The 12,091-nt window shown below is 55.8% G+C and overlaps 1 protein-coding gene across 2 annotated transcripts in view; it reads left to right on the forward strand.

Moving 5' to 3' along the window:
* The window catches only part of FCHO1 (FCH and mu domain containing endocytic adaptor 1), a 28,803-nt gene that overhangs the window by 14,959 nt on the left and 1,753 nt on the right, over positions 1 to 12,091 (forward strand). For both annotated transcript variants that reach the window (XM_040241100.1, XM_040241099.1), the window contains 17 exons: positions 699 to 797; positions 884 to 980; positions 2,571 to 2,615; positions 2,731 to 2,809; positions 3,791 to 3,815; positions 4,189 to 4,246; positions 4,936 to 5,114; positions 5,218 to 5,242; positions 5,602 to 5,653; positions 6,240 to 6,331; positions 6,701 to 6,976; positions 8,667 to 8,779; positions 8,886 to 8,973; positions 9,130 to 9,238; positions 10,176 to 10,331; positions 10,624 to 10,756; positions 11,208 to 11,407. In XM_040241100.1, the coding sequence (XP_040097034.1) occupies positions 699 to 797; positions 884 to 980; positions 2,571 to 2,615; positions 2,731 to 2,809; positions 3,791 to 3,815; positions 4,189 to 4,246; positions 4,936 to 5,114; positions 5,218 to 5,242; positions 5,602 to 5,653; positions 6,240 to 6,331; positions 6,701 to 6,976; positions 8,667 to 8,779; positions 8,886 to 8,973; positions 9,130 to 9,238; positions 10,176 to 10,331; positions 10,624 to 10,756; positions 11,208 to 11,407 (1,826 nt within the window). The remainder of the gene's footprint in view (positions 1 to 698; positions 798 to 883; positions 981 to 2,570; positions 2,616 to 2,730; positions 2,810 to 3,790; positions 3,816 to 4,188; positions 4,247 to 4,935; positions 5,115 to 5,217; positions 5,243 to 5,601; positions 5,654 to 6,239; positions 6,332 to 6,700; positions 6,977 to 8,666; positions 8,780 to 8,885; positions 8,974 to 9,129; positions 9,239 to 10,175; positions 10,332 to 10,623; positions 10,757 to 11,207; positions 11,408 to 12,091) is intronic.

Consider the following 12,091-nt stretch of genomic DNA (forward strand, 5'->3'; position numbering starts at 1 on the left):
TTGATGAGGTTTTTCAACAAGATGGGGCAGGATTTAGAAGCCAAGAGTCTCCTGACATGTCATGGTGACTGAAAAGTCTGGATTCCTGGTCTAGCCTCTGTCCATCACCAGCTGTGCAACCTTTGGCCAGGCACTGCACCTCTCTGGGTCTCTGTCTACTCAAAGGTTTAAAAAGCAGATTGGGAGCTCAGGATTAAGAATCAGATTTTTTTTTTTTCCTTCTGATTTTGCAGTGATAGAAAACTGCAAGCAATAGAAATCTTCATTCAAACTGACAAGGAAACTTACAGGCTCAGGGAACTGAAAAGTTCAGGGTGGGGCAGAGCTCCAGGCATGGCTGGATCCAGGTGCCCAAATGGTGTTGGCGGGAAGTTGTGCCTCTTTGCTTCTCAAATCTGTTTTTCTCCTGAGGGCTTCATTCCCAGGCAGACATACCCTCCTCAGCGTGCGTGTGTGTGTGTGTGTGTATGTGTGTGTGTGTGTGTGTGTGTGTGTAACAAAGTAGCCACCAGCAGCAGCCCCATTTATCTACCAGCTCATTGAGTCAGGATATGAAAGTGTTTTTTCTATGATTCCAGCAGAAGTCCCAGAGCTCTTACCCAAATCAATCACTGAGGCCAGGGGGTTGGAACATTCTGATTGGTCAGGTGGGGTCACTAGCCACACCTTCCCATTTTGCTCCTCCCCTCCTGCCTCAGCGCTTCCAAGCCATGGAAGAGACCCACCTGCGGCAAATGAAGGCACTGATGGGCTCTTATGCCCACTCAGTGGAGGACACCCATGTGCAAATTGGGCAGGTGAGTGGGGCTTGGAGTGGGGAATGAGGTTGGGGTGCTGGGCAAGAAGGCCCTGCCTGGTTACAGACTCCGTCCTCCTGGCCCAGGTGCATGAGGAGTTTAAGCAGAACATAGAAAACGTCAGCGTGGAGATGCTGCTGAGGAAGTTTGCAGAGAGCAAAGGCACAGGCCAGGAGAAGCCTGGTGAGTCCGGGGCATCCATGGGAGTTGGGCTGTGGAGCCACAACTATGGGGAAGGAACGGAATTCAAGAGCCTAGAGAATGAACCTCCCTGGGCTTCATTTTCCTCACCAGAAAAATGGGGTTTAAAAAAAAGAAAAAGCAAAATGGATGGATGAAACTTCCCTGGTGGTCCAAGGGTTGGCTTCTTCTAATGGAGGAGGTGCAGATTCAGTTCCTGGTCAGGGAACTCCCACATACCTTGCAGCCAAAAAACCAAAACAGAAAACAGAAACAGTATTGTAACAAATTCAATAAAAGACTTCTAAAATAGTCCACATATTTTAAAATAATCTTTTTAAAAAATGGATGGAAGACAAATCTAACTCAGCAACCTACAGAGAAAGAGAACTTGATGCCTAATCTTGCAGAAATCTCTTACCACTAGATACCAGAGGGGTCTTGAATGCCAGGGTCAGCCTTTCAACTGTTTCCCTGAGGGCTCAAGGGAGCCACTGAGGATTATTGAGCAAAAGGCCCATTTGAAAATGTCCCAGTTACAGGGTCAAGGAAGAATTGAGAGCCCAAGTTTTAGGGTCACATCTGGGTTTGCATCTTTCCCTTATTACTCATTGTGTCACCTTGGGCATCTGTCTTGCCTTCTCTGAGTTTTAGTTTACTCTTCTGTAAAGTAGGGATGATAGCGCCCAACTAATGGTGTCGTGAAAGTTCACTGTTACTGTTGTTCAGTTGCTAAGTTATGTCTGACTCTTTGCAACCCAGTGAACTGCGGCACGCCAGGCTTCCCTGTCCTTCACTGAGTTTGCTCAAACTCAGTGGAAATCATTGAGTCAGAGATGCCATCCAACCATCTCATCCTCTGTTGGCTCCTTCTTCTCTTGCCCTCAGTCTTTCCCAGCATCAGGGTCTATTCCAGGGGGTCAGCTCTTTGCATCAAGTGGCCGAAGTATTGGAGCTTCAGCATCAGTCCTGCCAATGAATATTCAGGGTTCACTAATTTGATGCAAATAAAGGACAAAATGTGTGCTTGGCACACAGTAGGTACTTTAGTAAATGCTGTTTACATCCATAGGTCTAGACAACCACTAGGGTCTGTCTTTTCTCCCTCACGTCTCTATAGCTCAGCACCAGCTCAGACTACCTCTCATTGTGTGAACCTCCATTCTTGTTTTTCACTGGCTCCAGATTTCTCATGCCCTGCTCCTGCTCACATAACCTCTGTGGTTTCCCATCACCCTTGGGAGAGTCCCAGGTCCTCATCCTGGGACTTAAGGCTCAGCCCACTGCACTGACATTTATGATCCATCCTCTGACCCACCCATGTTCTACCCAGAAATTCTGGAAGTAGAAGTAACTCAGGCAGTCCCTCCAGTCCATCCCAAGGTGGCAGCCATCCAAGGCAAGACCAAGAACCCTTGGCCCATCCCACTCATGACTATCTCCGAGACTGGTTCATCATCTTGGCTCATGCCTTGGACCCTGACTCACCTTAAGCTCAGATCCAGGTGCCATTGTGTGGCCAAAGGTATATTGCTACCCTTTCCAGGCCCAGTCCCCCTGCCTGGCTGAGTTTCTCAATTTTTTCTGTCCCAGGGCCTTTGGACTTTGAGGCGTACAGAGCGGCTACCCTGCAGGAAGGCAAGTACGTCTGGGCCTGGATGCCCAGGCTGGACCATGGGGATGAGGGAGGCAGATCTGAATGGGAAGGGGACCCCCACCCAGGGCTCATCTGCACCCCTTCGTCTGTTCTCAGCAATGAAACGTTTGCGTGGAGCCAAGGCCTTTCGCCTCCCAGTACTGAGCCGGCGGGAGCGAGAGCCACCTACAGCTGTGTGAGGAAGCACCCTGGCCCAGGCTAACCCAGGATCCCTCCTCATTCCTAGGCTGTCCTGAAAGTCCCCTGCTTAGGGTAGCCCAAGAGAATTTCCATTCCAGGCTAGCCCAGGATCCCCTCTACCCAGGCCAGCCCAGAAGCACTTCTGTCCAGGCTAGCTCAGTATTACCAGTGCTGAAACTAGTCCAGGGGGCTACCCAGATGGTACTAGTGGCAAAGAACCCACCTGCCAATGCAGGAGACTTAAGAGATATGGGCTCAACCCCTGGGTGGGGAAGATCCCCTGGAGGAAGGCATGGCAACCCACTCTAGTATTCTTGCCTGGAGAATCCCATGGACAGAGGAGCCTGGCAGGCTACAGTCCATAGGGCCACACAGAGTTGGACACGAGCGAAGTGACTTAGCACACACACAAGGTCGTCCAGAATTCTCCTTTTGCCAAGACTAGACCAGGGGCAGCCTGTTCCAGACCCATCCAGGATTACCCCTGCCCTGGCTGGCCTGGGATTTCTCCCTGGCAGGGCTAGACTTGCTGTTTCCCTCATCTCATCTAGCCTGGTAATTCTACCATTGTCAAGATGAGCCCAAGAGTCTCTCTGCCCAAACTAGTACCAAATTCTTCCCTATACCCGTGGTCTCCCTGGCTAGACCAGGGTTAGCCTTGCCCAGGCTAGCCCAGAATTCTTCTCTTTGCCAAGGCTGGCCCTGTTATTTCCCTGCCAAGGTGAGCCCTACATTCAGACTGATTTCCAAGTCCCTCCCCTTCCAAGCTGTTTGAGAATGCCCCATACTCAGCTAACTCAGACTCACTGGCCCCAGCCCCAAGCTAGCTCCAAGGTTGCCCCACCTGCAGGGCTGGCCCAGGACCACAGAGCTGCCCAGGGGACTGCCTGCAGGTTCTGCCTCTGGTGTTGGGGGTGGAGGGGAGGGCCAGCGGAGGTGGCGGAGCAGACACCAACATCTGCTTCTCCATCCGCAGAGATTCCCTGGAACCTGATTTAGGGGTAAGTGCCATGGGAGGGGCCCAGTCCTGCCTTGCTCCCCACTCCCATGTCTGGAAACCACGCCTGGAGCTCAAGGGACTAGAAGTCACACGGCTTAGGGACAAGGTTCCAGTCCCACATTGGCTGCAAACCCCCATGGATGATGTGGGAGGGACCAGTATCCTCCTTTCGCTTCAATTTGCCCCTCAGGACAGGTAGTGGCGTGTTCTCTTCCTTTAAGAACCTGCCCACACACCGCGGGAAGATAGTTATTGCCCTTGGGGTTCTTTTTTTATCTGAGTCAGGGCCCAGAGGTGGGAGGCGGGCATGGCAGGGTGAGATGGGAGGTTTGGTACTGGAGAGCCTAACGCATTGCTTGCTTGTCCCTCCCCAGACTTGTCCAGAGGTGGATGAGGAAGGTTTCACCGTCAGGCCTGAAGTCACCCAGAACAATATCCTCCTGGCGCCCTCTGGGGGCAGTTGTTGGCACAGCAAGGACAAAGCTCCATCCACAGGGATCCACCCACCATTAGCAACCCTCTCTGCCTACATCCTTGGTGGAGCCTCCAGTTGTGAAGCAAGCAGATTCAAATACAGACACTCACCCTGAGGGGTCAGAGCTGAGCAACAGAGAGAGAGGAGGGCTTGGTTATCCCAGAGGGGGGAGCAAAAGGGGCTTCCTGGAAGAGGTGGTCACGTGTTGGGGTTTAGCAGCTGAATAGGTTACTGATTAGGTCAGGGAATGCTTATATAAGGGGCTTCCCAGGTAGCATTAGTGGTAAAGAAATGCCTGCCAACGGAGGAGACACGGGTTTGATCCCTGGGTCAGGAAGGTCCCCTGGAGGAGGAAATGGCTACCCACTCCAGTATTTTTACCTGGGAAATCCCATGGGCAGAGGAGCCTGGTGGGCTACAGTCCGTGGGGCTGTGAAGAGTCAGACACGACTGAATGAGCATGCGCACATTCTTGTATGAAGGCTTGTGGGGAGAGGAGCATGGTGGCAAATGCGTGGTGTCACGGCAAGAGGGGCAAGCAATGAGAGTGGAGATGGTGCAGCACCCCAAAGGGGTATGAGCGGGAAGGGATGGGTGTGAGGGCTGACTGGGGGGAGCCAGTGTTGGTGCCTTGACTGCAGTGCACGCACAGCAGAGTCCACCCACTTCTCATCCAGCGACTCCGATTTTGATGATGAGGAACCCCGCAAAATCTACGTGCACATCAAGCCTGCCTCAGCCCGGGCCCCACCCTGCAGTCCCAAGGCAGCAGCGGCCCAGCTCAAGGCCACAGCGGGCAGCCTCATTCTTCCTCCCGGCCCCGGGGTGAGGCGCCTGGCCCCGGGGTGAGGCATGGGGAGATGCCCTGCGTGGGGCGGGGGCTCCGGCCGAACGCCCCCCCGACCTGATGCCATCCTTTTGTCCACAGGGCACCATGAAACGCCATTCTTCACGTGAGTAGTCTGTTGAGGGCTCTCCAGTTGACAAGAGGCCCGTGGAAGGGAGACTGGGTCTGGAATGTGGGTGTGGGTTTGAATGTCAGCTCTGCTTGCCCACTCTGATCTCACTTGCCTTTAATGACATGGGGTCATTCCTTATGAGAATTAAATGAGAGCCAAAAGGGATCACTGAGGCCGGGAGAGAAGCCAAAAGCTGGAGACAAGGTGGCTCAGGTTCAGATCCCTCTCTGCCTGATTTGCTGGTCACTTTGGGTGGCTGACTGGACAGCCCCAAGCCTCGGTCTCCTGGTCTGTGGAGTGGGAAGCCGTGCAGGCCTGGCGACGGGAAGGCTCAGGAGGTCCATCTCTCACAGGGGACACTGTCGGGAGACCACAGAGGCCTCAATCCGCCCCAAGGGCCAGCAGGTGGGTTCCATGGGGGTTGGGCATTGGGCCCACATGAGTGGGCAGGTGGGCGGCCCGTCCCCGACACCACCTCTTCCTCCTCCTCCCCTGCTGCCTCCCCAAGTCTCTGACTCCCCTTCTTTCACCCTGGCAGGGAGTTGAGGACGTGCCATTTTTGAGGGACCACTTAGTCATTCATTTGATGAACATTTATTGAGTGCTCTGTGTGTATTCCTTCTGTTCTGGGTTCCAGAGATAAATGGTCTAGATAGAGCCTCCTTCTTAGAGTCACAGTCTAGTGGCTCGGATTTGTTAAATAGTAAGTATGTTAGAGCAGATTTGATGCTTCCAAGTGCTGTGAAGAAACGAAAACAGGGACCGTGATGGAAAACGGGAGTGAGTGACTTTAGGTGGGGCCGCGGTGGAGGGGTTGCAGATGTGGGGAGGGCCTGGAGCTGATTCCCGAAGAGGAGCAGGACGTGGCCGTAGGGAGATTTGCGGGGAACAGAGCTCAAGACCAAAAACAGGGGATGCCAAGGTCCTGAAGTGGAAGGGAGAAGCGTGGAAGTAATGGAACGCACCCCGCCTGTCCAATCCGTGTCCCCAGCTGTGCGGAGAAGCTGCAATCGGATGAGCAGGTTTCCAAGAACCTCTTTGGGCCTACCCTAGAGTCCGCCTTGGACCACGAAGATTTTACAGGTGATAGGGGTGGGGCTTCGGGGCGTGGGCGTGGCTACAGGAGGGTGGGTGGGGCCACTACCAGAGTAGGAGGCTCAGAGAGGCGGGATGGGTTGGAGGGAGGAGGTGGGGATCCTTCGTGGGTCAAAGTGAGGGTGGGCGAGGCCACAGCAGGGATGGGCGGAGCTGGAGAGAAGGTCCGGCGTTGGTGGGGGTGGGATGACGATAGTGGGTGGGCGGGGCATCAGTAGAGATGGACAAGGCCTGCTGAGGAGGGCAAGACATTGAATGGGGGCGGACCATCCTCAGCATGGGCGTGGCCTACGAGAGGATTGACAGGACTCCGTATGAGTGGAGTCTGGAGCTGGCTGCCCCCCTTCCCTCCTCCAGGCTCTAGCAGCCTCGGCTTCACCTCTAGCCCCTCGCCTTTCTCCTCCTCGTCTCCCGAGAACGTGGAGGACTCCGGACTGGACTCACCATCCCATGCGGCACCGGGTCCCTCCCCGGATTCCTGGGTCCCACGCCCCGGCACCCCACAGAGCCCACCTACTTGTAGGGTGTCACCCCCGGAGTCGAGGGGCACACAGTCCCTGCTGCCATCAGACTCACCACAGCCCCTTGCAGCATCCCCGAGCCCCTGGGGGCCGGAGGCTGTGGCTGGAGGAGGTGAGTCCCTCTACCCCTGGTCTGAGAGTTTTCTGAGCCCTGGGCGATGAGAGAGTTCCTAATGTGGCCAGGGCCTGAACAGGGTGTTGAGGGACACAGCTGGGACCCAGGCAGGCAGAAACCCTAATCCTTGCAGAGACATTAATGAGATGAATGTTTAACAAGGCAGGAGGTGACAGGTGCCTGGTGACGGCTCCGAAGCGTAGGGCCTCCTGAAGAGGCTGAACTGAGATTTGATGGAGGTGAGGATGAAGCCATGTGGACTCCAGGAATGGAATTCTCAACAGAGGAATGTGCAAAGGCCCTGGGGTAGAAGGGGGCTAGGCCCTTTGAAGAACAACGCGCAAGGAGGCCAGCGAGACTGAAACAGAATAATGACAGGGAGAAGGAGGGAGTGGAGGGGGAGATGTCGACAGGGAGATGGGGCCAGATGGGGCCCAGGGATCCCAGGGAGAAACGTGAGTTTTACCCCTAACAAGGTCAGAGCCCCAGGAGGGAGGGGCTGTGAGCAGAGAGGGGTGAAACCTGCTGGGGTTACGGGCTCTCTGACCACTTGGTCGGTGAGGATGGGAGCTGGAGACCAGGGAAGTGAGTCCAGGTAAGTGGTGATGGGGTGACAGTGGGGAGAAGCTGCTGGTAGACATGAGGCCCAGAGAAAAGAGGAGTCAGGGCGGAGGGCCTGAGAGCAACTGAGAGGAGAGGGAGGGGCGGAAAGAGCAGGAAGGATGGGGCGGAAGAAGCTGGGGTGGGGGTGTGTCAAGGCAGGGAGGGAGGAGGGGATTGGGTGTGGGCTGGCTTCTGGGGCCTGAGTTAGAGGGGCTGCAGGCTGTGGCCGCGTGAGATCCCCAGCAGTGGGGGAAGAGGGTACCATCCTTGGTGTAAAGAAAGAGCCTGGTTGGAACTGGTTCAAGGGAGGGCTCAGGGCTCAGAGGAGTGAGTGCAGACCACAAGTGTAGACAGATGAAGTTATCAGAGGTTTATCGTAGAATTAAGGTTCTCAACTGGGCCAGTTCTGCCCCTTTATTCTCCAGCACACTTGGCAACAGGATCACTGATACTTGATTGTCACCACCGGGGGCAGGGTACACCTGACGTTTGCGGAATAGAGGCCAGGGAGGAAGACAGCCCCACCACAGCAAAGGATCTGACCTTGTTGAGAACCTTGGGATAGACAGCATAGTGTGGGGTGTAGGTGGGCAAGTAAGCGTTTATAGATGGAGCAAGCAGGAATACTAGGGAAGCAGGAGAGCAAGGGGAACTGAGGCGTTAACACTGAGATTAGTTAAATTAGAAGGGTGTGACTCCGACACTGGCCAGGCCAGAGTGGGAGACCCTCTCAGAGGATGAAGGTCGTAGAATTGCCAAATGTTGGATAAAAGGTCTCTGCCAAATCCACCCCCCACCCCGCCCCCCCCAACAGTGTGCCTGCCTTCTGAACATCCAGCCCTTGTTTGCATACCTCCAGCGATCGGGAGCTCACCCCTTATTGAGCCGCCAGTCTAGTGTCTGGGAGACTCAGGGTTGCATGTGGTGTCTCCAGTCCTGTCTAGCACCTTCTCTGCAGCCCGAGGACTTCTGACCATCAGGGGGTTTCCCCCTGTGAGCCTGATTCTCAGATTGGGGCTGAATTCTTCCCCGAGAGGCCCAGACAGCAGCTGAGCCATGTCTGTGCTTAACGCTTGTTCCCTAGACTTGATGCCTGTACCTGCTGACCTTGCAGTCAGGGAGGGTCTGGCAGCCCCATCCCGGAGACCGCGCTCCAGGAAGGCATCCTGCCCCCTCATGCGCAGCAATGGAGACCTGGTAGGGTCGGGGGCAGCAGGAGCTGGGCTGGGGGGGATCGCCTCCAGGGTCAGCCTCGGGGCACTTCTGCCAGGGTGTTCATAGGCCGGCTTCTCTTCCCTTCCAGTCTCGTTCCCTGAGCCCCTCCCCACTGGGCTCTTCAGCTCCCAGCTCCATCCCTGAACGGCCCAGCTTCGCATCCCAGGCCGGACATGGTATGTGGGTCCTCTCTGGGCTTCAGGATCACCTTCTCCAGTCCGGGTGGGTGGCCAAGTGATACAACGGAGGCTTTGTCGCAGAGGGCGGGGGTTCGGGAGCCTGGGACCTGTGCTCACTCTGTCTGTCCCCCATTACCTCCCTGCCACCCCCAGGAGTCTCTCGGGGTCCCAGCCCTGTGGTCCTGGGCTCCCAGGATGCCCTGCCCGTGGCCACTGCCTTCACTGAGTACGTCCACGCCTACTTCCGTGGCCACAGCCCCAGGTACACAGTGGTGGGGCAGATGGTGACAAGCAAACAGGGCTTCCTGGGAGCCGTGCATCTGGGTTCCAGCAGGGCCAGCGTTCAGGGGGGTTTCCTGATCTGCTTTACCATGGAACGGCCTCGGTCGGGGAGCTGAACAACTAGGCCCATCCTGAGAGCGATAGGAGCCAGAGAGGGCATTTGAACAGGGCTAAGGCAGTGATGTGGGCTTCCCAGCAGGCTCCGTGGCAAAGAATCTGCCTGCCAAGCAGGAGATTCAGGTTCCCCGTGTCGGGAAGATCCCCTGGAGAAGGAAATGGCAGCTCACTCCAGTATTCTTGCCTGGAAAATCCCATGAACAGAGGTGCCTGGCAGGCTATAGTCCATGGGAATGCAAAGAGTCGGACATGACTTAGTGACTGAGCGGGTGTGCACACACACACACAGGCAGGCAGACGGCACTGATGTATCCATGGTTTAGAGGAGCTCCTCCGAGGCTGCTGTGGGCATCACACTGTAGGAGCAAGACCAGAGGCCAGCCCACAGAGCGGTAAAGGGAAAGGTGAATCGAGGGACCAGGAATAATCTGGGGGCAGTGCCCAGCTGAAAGACACCATAAGATGAAGCCACAAAGAGGAGAGTATCAGACCCAAAACCCAAGCTGAGGACTGAATGGTTTGCTTTGAGCTTCCTGGTGGCCTGGGGGAAAAGAGAACTGGGGAAGGGAGTGTCCCTGTCTCCTTCAGCTCATTGTGGATTCTTCCTGGTGTCTAGATTGCTGTCCAGGCAGGGACACAAGGGGAGGTAGCTGGGGCTGGGATGCTGCCTCGGTCAGGGCCTTGCTGATTCTGATGGACCTGGTGAGCCACAGGCTACAGTGGAGCTAGTAGCGAGGGAAGGATGAGGGGCTTGGTAGAGCCCTAAGCCAATGCCCAGTTTCTTCAACTCCCCCCACCAGCTGCCTGGCTCGAGTAACTGGGGAGCTGACCATGACCTTCCCTGCCGGCATCGTGCGCGTGTTCAGCGGGACCCCACCCCCTCCCGTCCTCAGCTTCCGCCTCGTGCATACGGCCCCCATTGAGCACTTCCAGCCCAATGCTGACCTGCTCTTCAGGTACCATTAGAAGAAGGGGCACACAGTTAGGTGGTACCAGGGGCTGGTGGAGGCCAGGCGCTCCCCGGCCCTGAATTTCTGTTCTGCCTCCTGGGATTTGCTATGTGACCTTGGGCAAGTCACTCTCACTCTCCGAAACTCACTTTCCTTCCTTCTTTTGCTTCCCACCACCCCCCTTTCCTGGGAGTTACACTTTACTGGTCCCAAGGTTAGCCTGGGAATCTGCATCTTCAGGAAGCCTTTGGTGTAGGCATCTCCCAAGGGTTGGGGTGATTATTCTTGGTCTCTGCAGTGACCCTTCCCAGAGTGACCCAGAGACCAAAGACTTCTGGCTCAACATGGCGACTCTGACTGAGACTCTGCAGCGCCAGGCAGAGCAGAATCCAGCTGCCTCCTACTACAACATAGTACTCCTGCGGTACCAGGTGGGCCAGGCGGATGGGGTGGGGCAGAGCGGACACGGAGGATGGTGGGTAGGGGCAGGGTGAGCAGGCAGCTCTCACTGGTAAGAGCAATGAGAGTGGGGTGAGCTGTGGGAGGTAGGCAGGGTGGGCAGTGTAAGGGGGCCAGGACTCTGCTGGGGCAGACGGCTGCATTATGCAAATTAGAAGGGGCCTTTTCCCAGGGCCTGTCCCCAAGACTATGTTAGAATGAGGCACTCTATTGACCTCTGCTGGACATGTCATGTAGTACAACCTCTCATCAACAAAGAGCTCCATTGCGGTATCAGGAGCCCCTTGGGTGTCACAGGCAGTGCAGGATCAGGCCATTTGAATGGTGGGTGGCATGGCAGGGGCAGCATGGCTGGATAGTGTGTGGTGTGGCAGGACAGGGCAGCTCAAGCCACATCCTCTCTCCTGTTCTTGCTCCCCCTAGTTCTCCCGCCCCGGTCCCCAGTCCATGCCTCTGCAGCTGAGCGCCCACTGGCAGTGTGGGCCGACCCTCACTCAGGTCTCGGTGGAGTACAGCTACCAACCCAGTGCCACAAACGTGCCCACGCCGCTCACCAATGTCCAGATCCTGCTGCCCGTGGGGGAACCTGTGACCAATGTCCGCCTGCAGCCGGCTGCCACCTGGTGAGGGCGAGCAGGAGGCTGGGAGAAGCTCAGAAGCTAGTAGACCTCCCTCCGATGCAGCAACTGATGGGTCCACTGTAGGCCTGACCATTCACTGTGGGTCTCACCTTGCTCAGAGGCTTCCCAAAGAAGCTTGGTGTTAAAGAACCCATCCACCAGTGCAAGGAGACGCAGGAGATGTGGATTTAGTCCCTGGGTCAGGAAGGTCCCCGGGAGGAGGAAATGGCAGCCCACTCCAATATTCTTGCCTGGAGAATCCCCATGGACAGAGCAGCCTGCGGGCTACAGTCCAGGGGGTCTCAAAGAGTCAGAGAGGACTGGAGTGACTGAGCTCGCATGTACGTGCCTTGCTTGGAGCTAAGGGCAATATCATTAACAAAAGTAATGTCTGACACCAAAAGCTTCCTACCTGTTAGGCTTGTCCTACATCTCTGCATACACTGACTGGCTCGGGGCTTTTAGCAATCCCTTGAGGGGTGGACCACCATCATCGCCACTTACCGAGGGGGAGCAGAGGTATACAGAGGCAAAGTCATTGACCAGAGGTCACACCAGGATGTGAACCAGCCACCCACTCGTGGCCCCGGGCTTTTAGTCACTGTACAACTTTGTTTTGTACAAAAGGTAGAACCAACAACCAAGAAACCGAATTTATAGGACCAAATGCATCACCTACAAGTGCTA

This window comes from Oryx dammah, unplaced genomic scaffold (genome assembly GCF_014754425.2).
Source record: "Oryx dammah isolate SB20612 unplaced genomic scaffold, SCBI_Odam_1.1 HiC_scaffold_5, whole genome shotgun sequence".
NCBI classification, from domain to species: Eukaryota; Metazoa; Chordata; class Mammalia; order Artiodactyla; family Bovidae; genus Oryx; species Oryx dammah.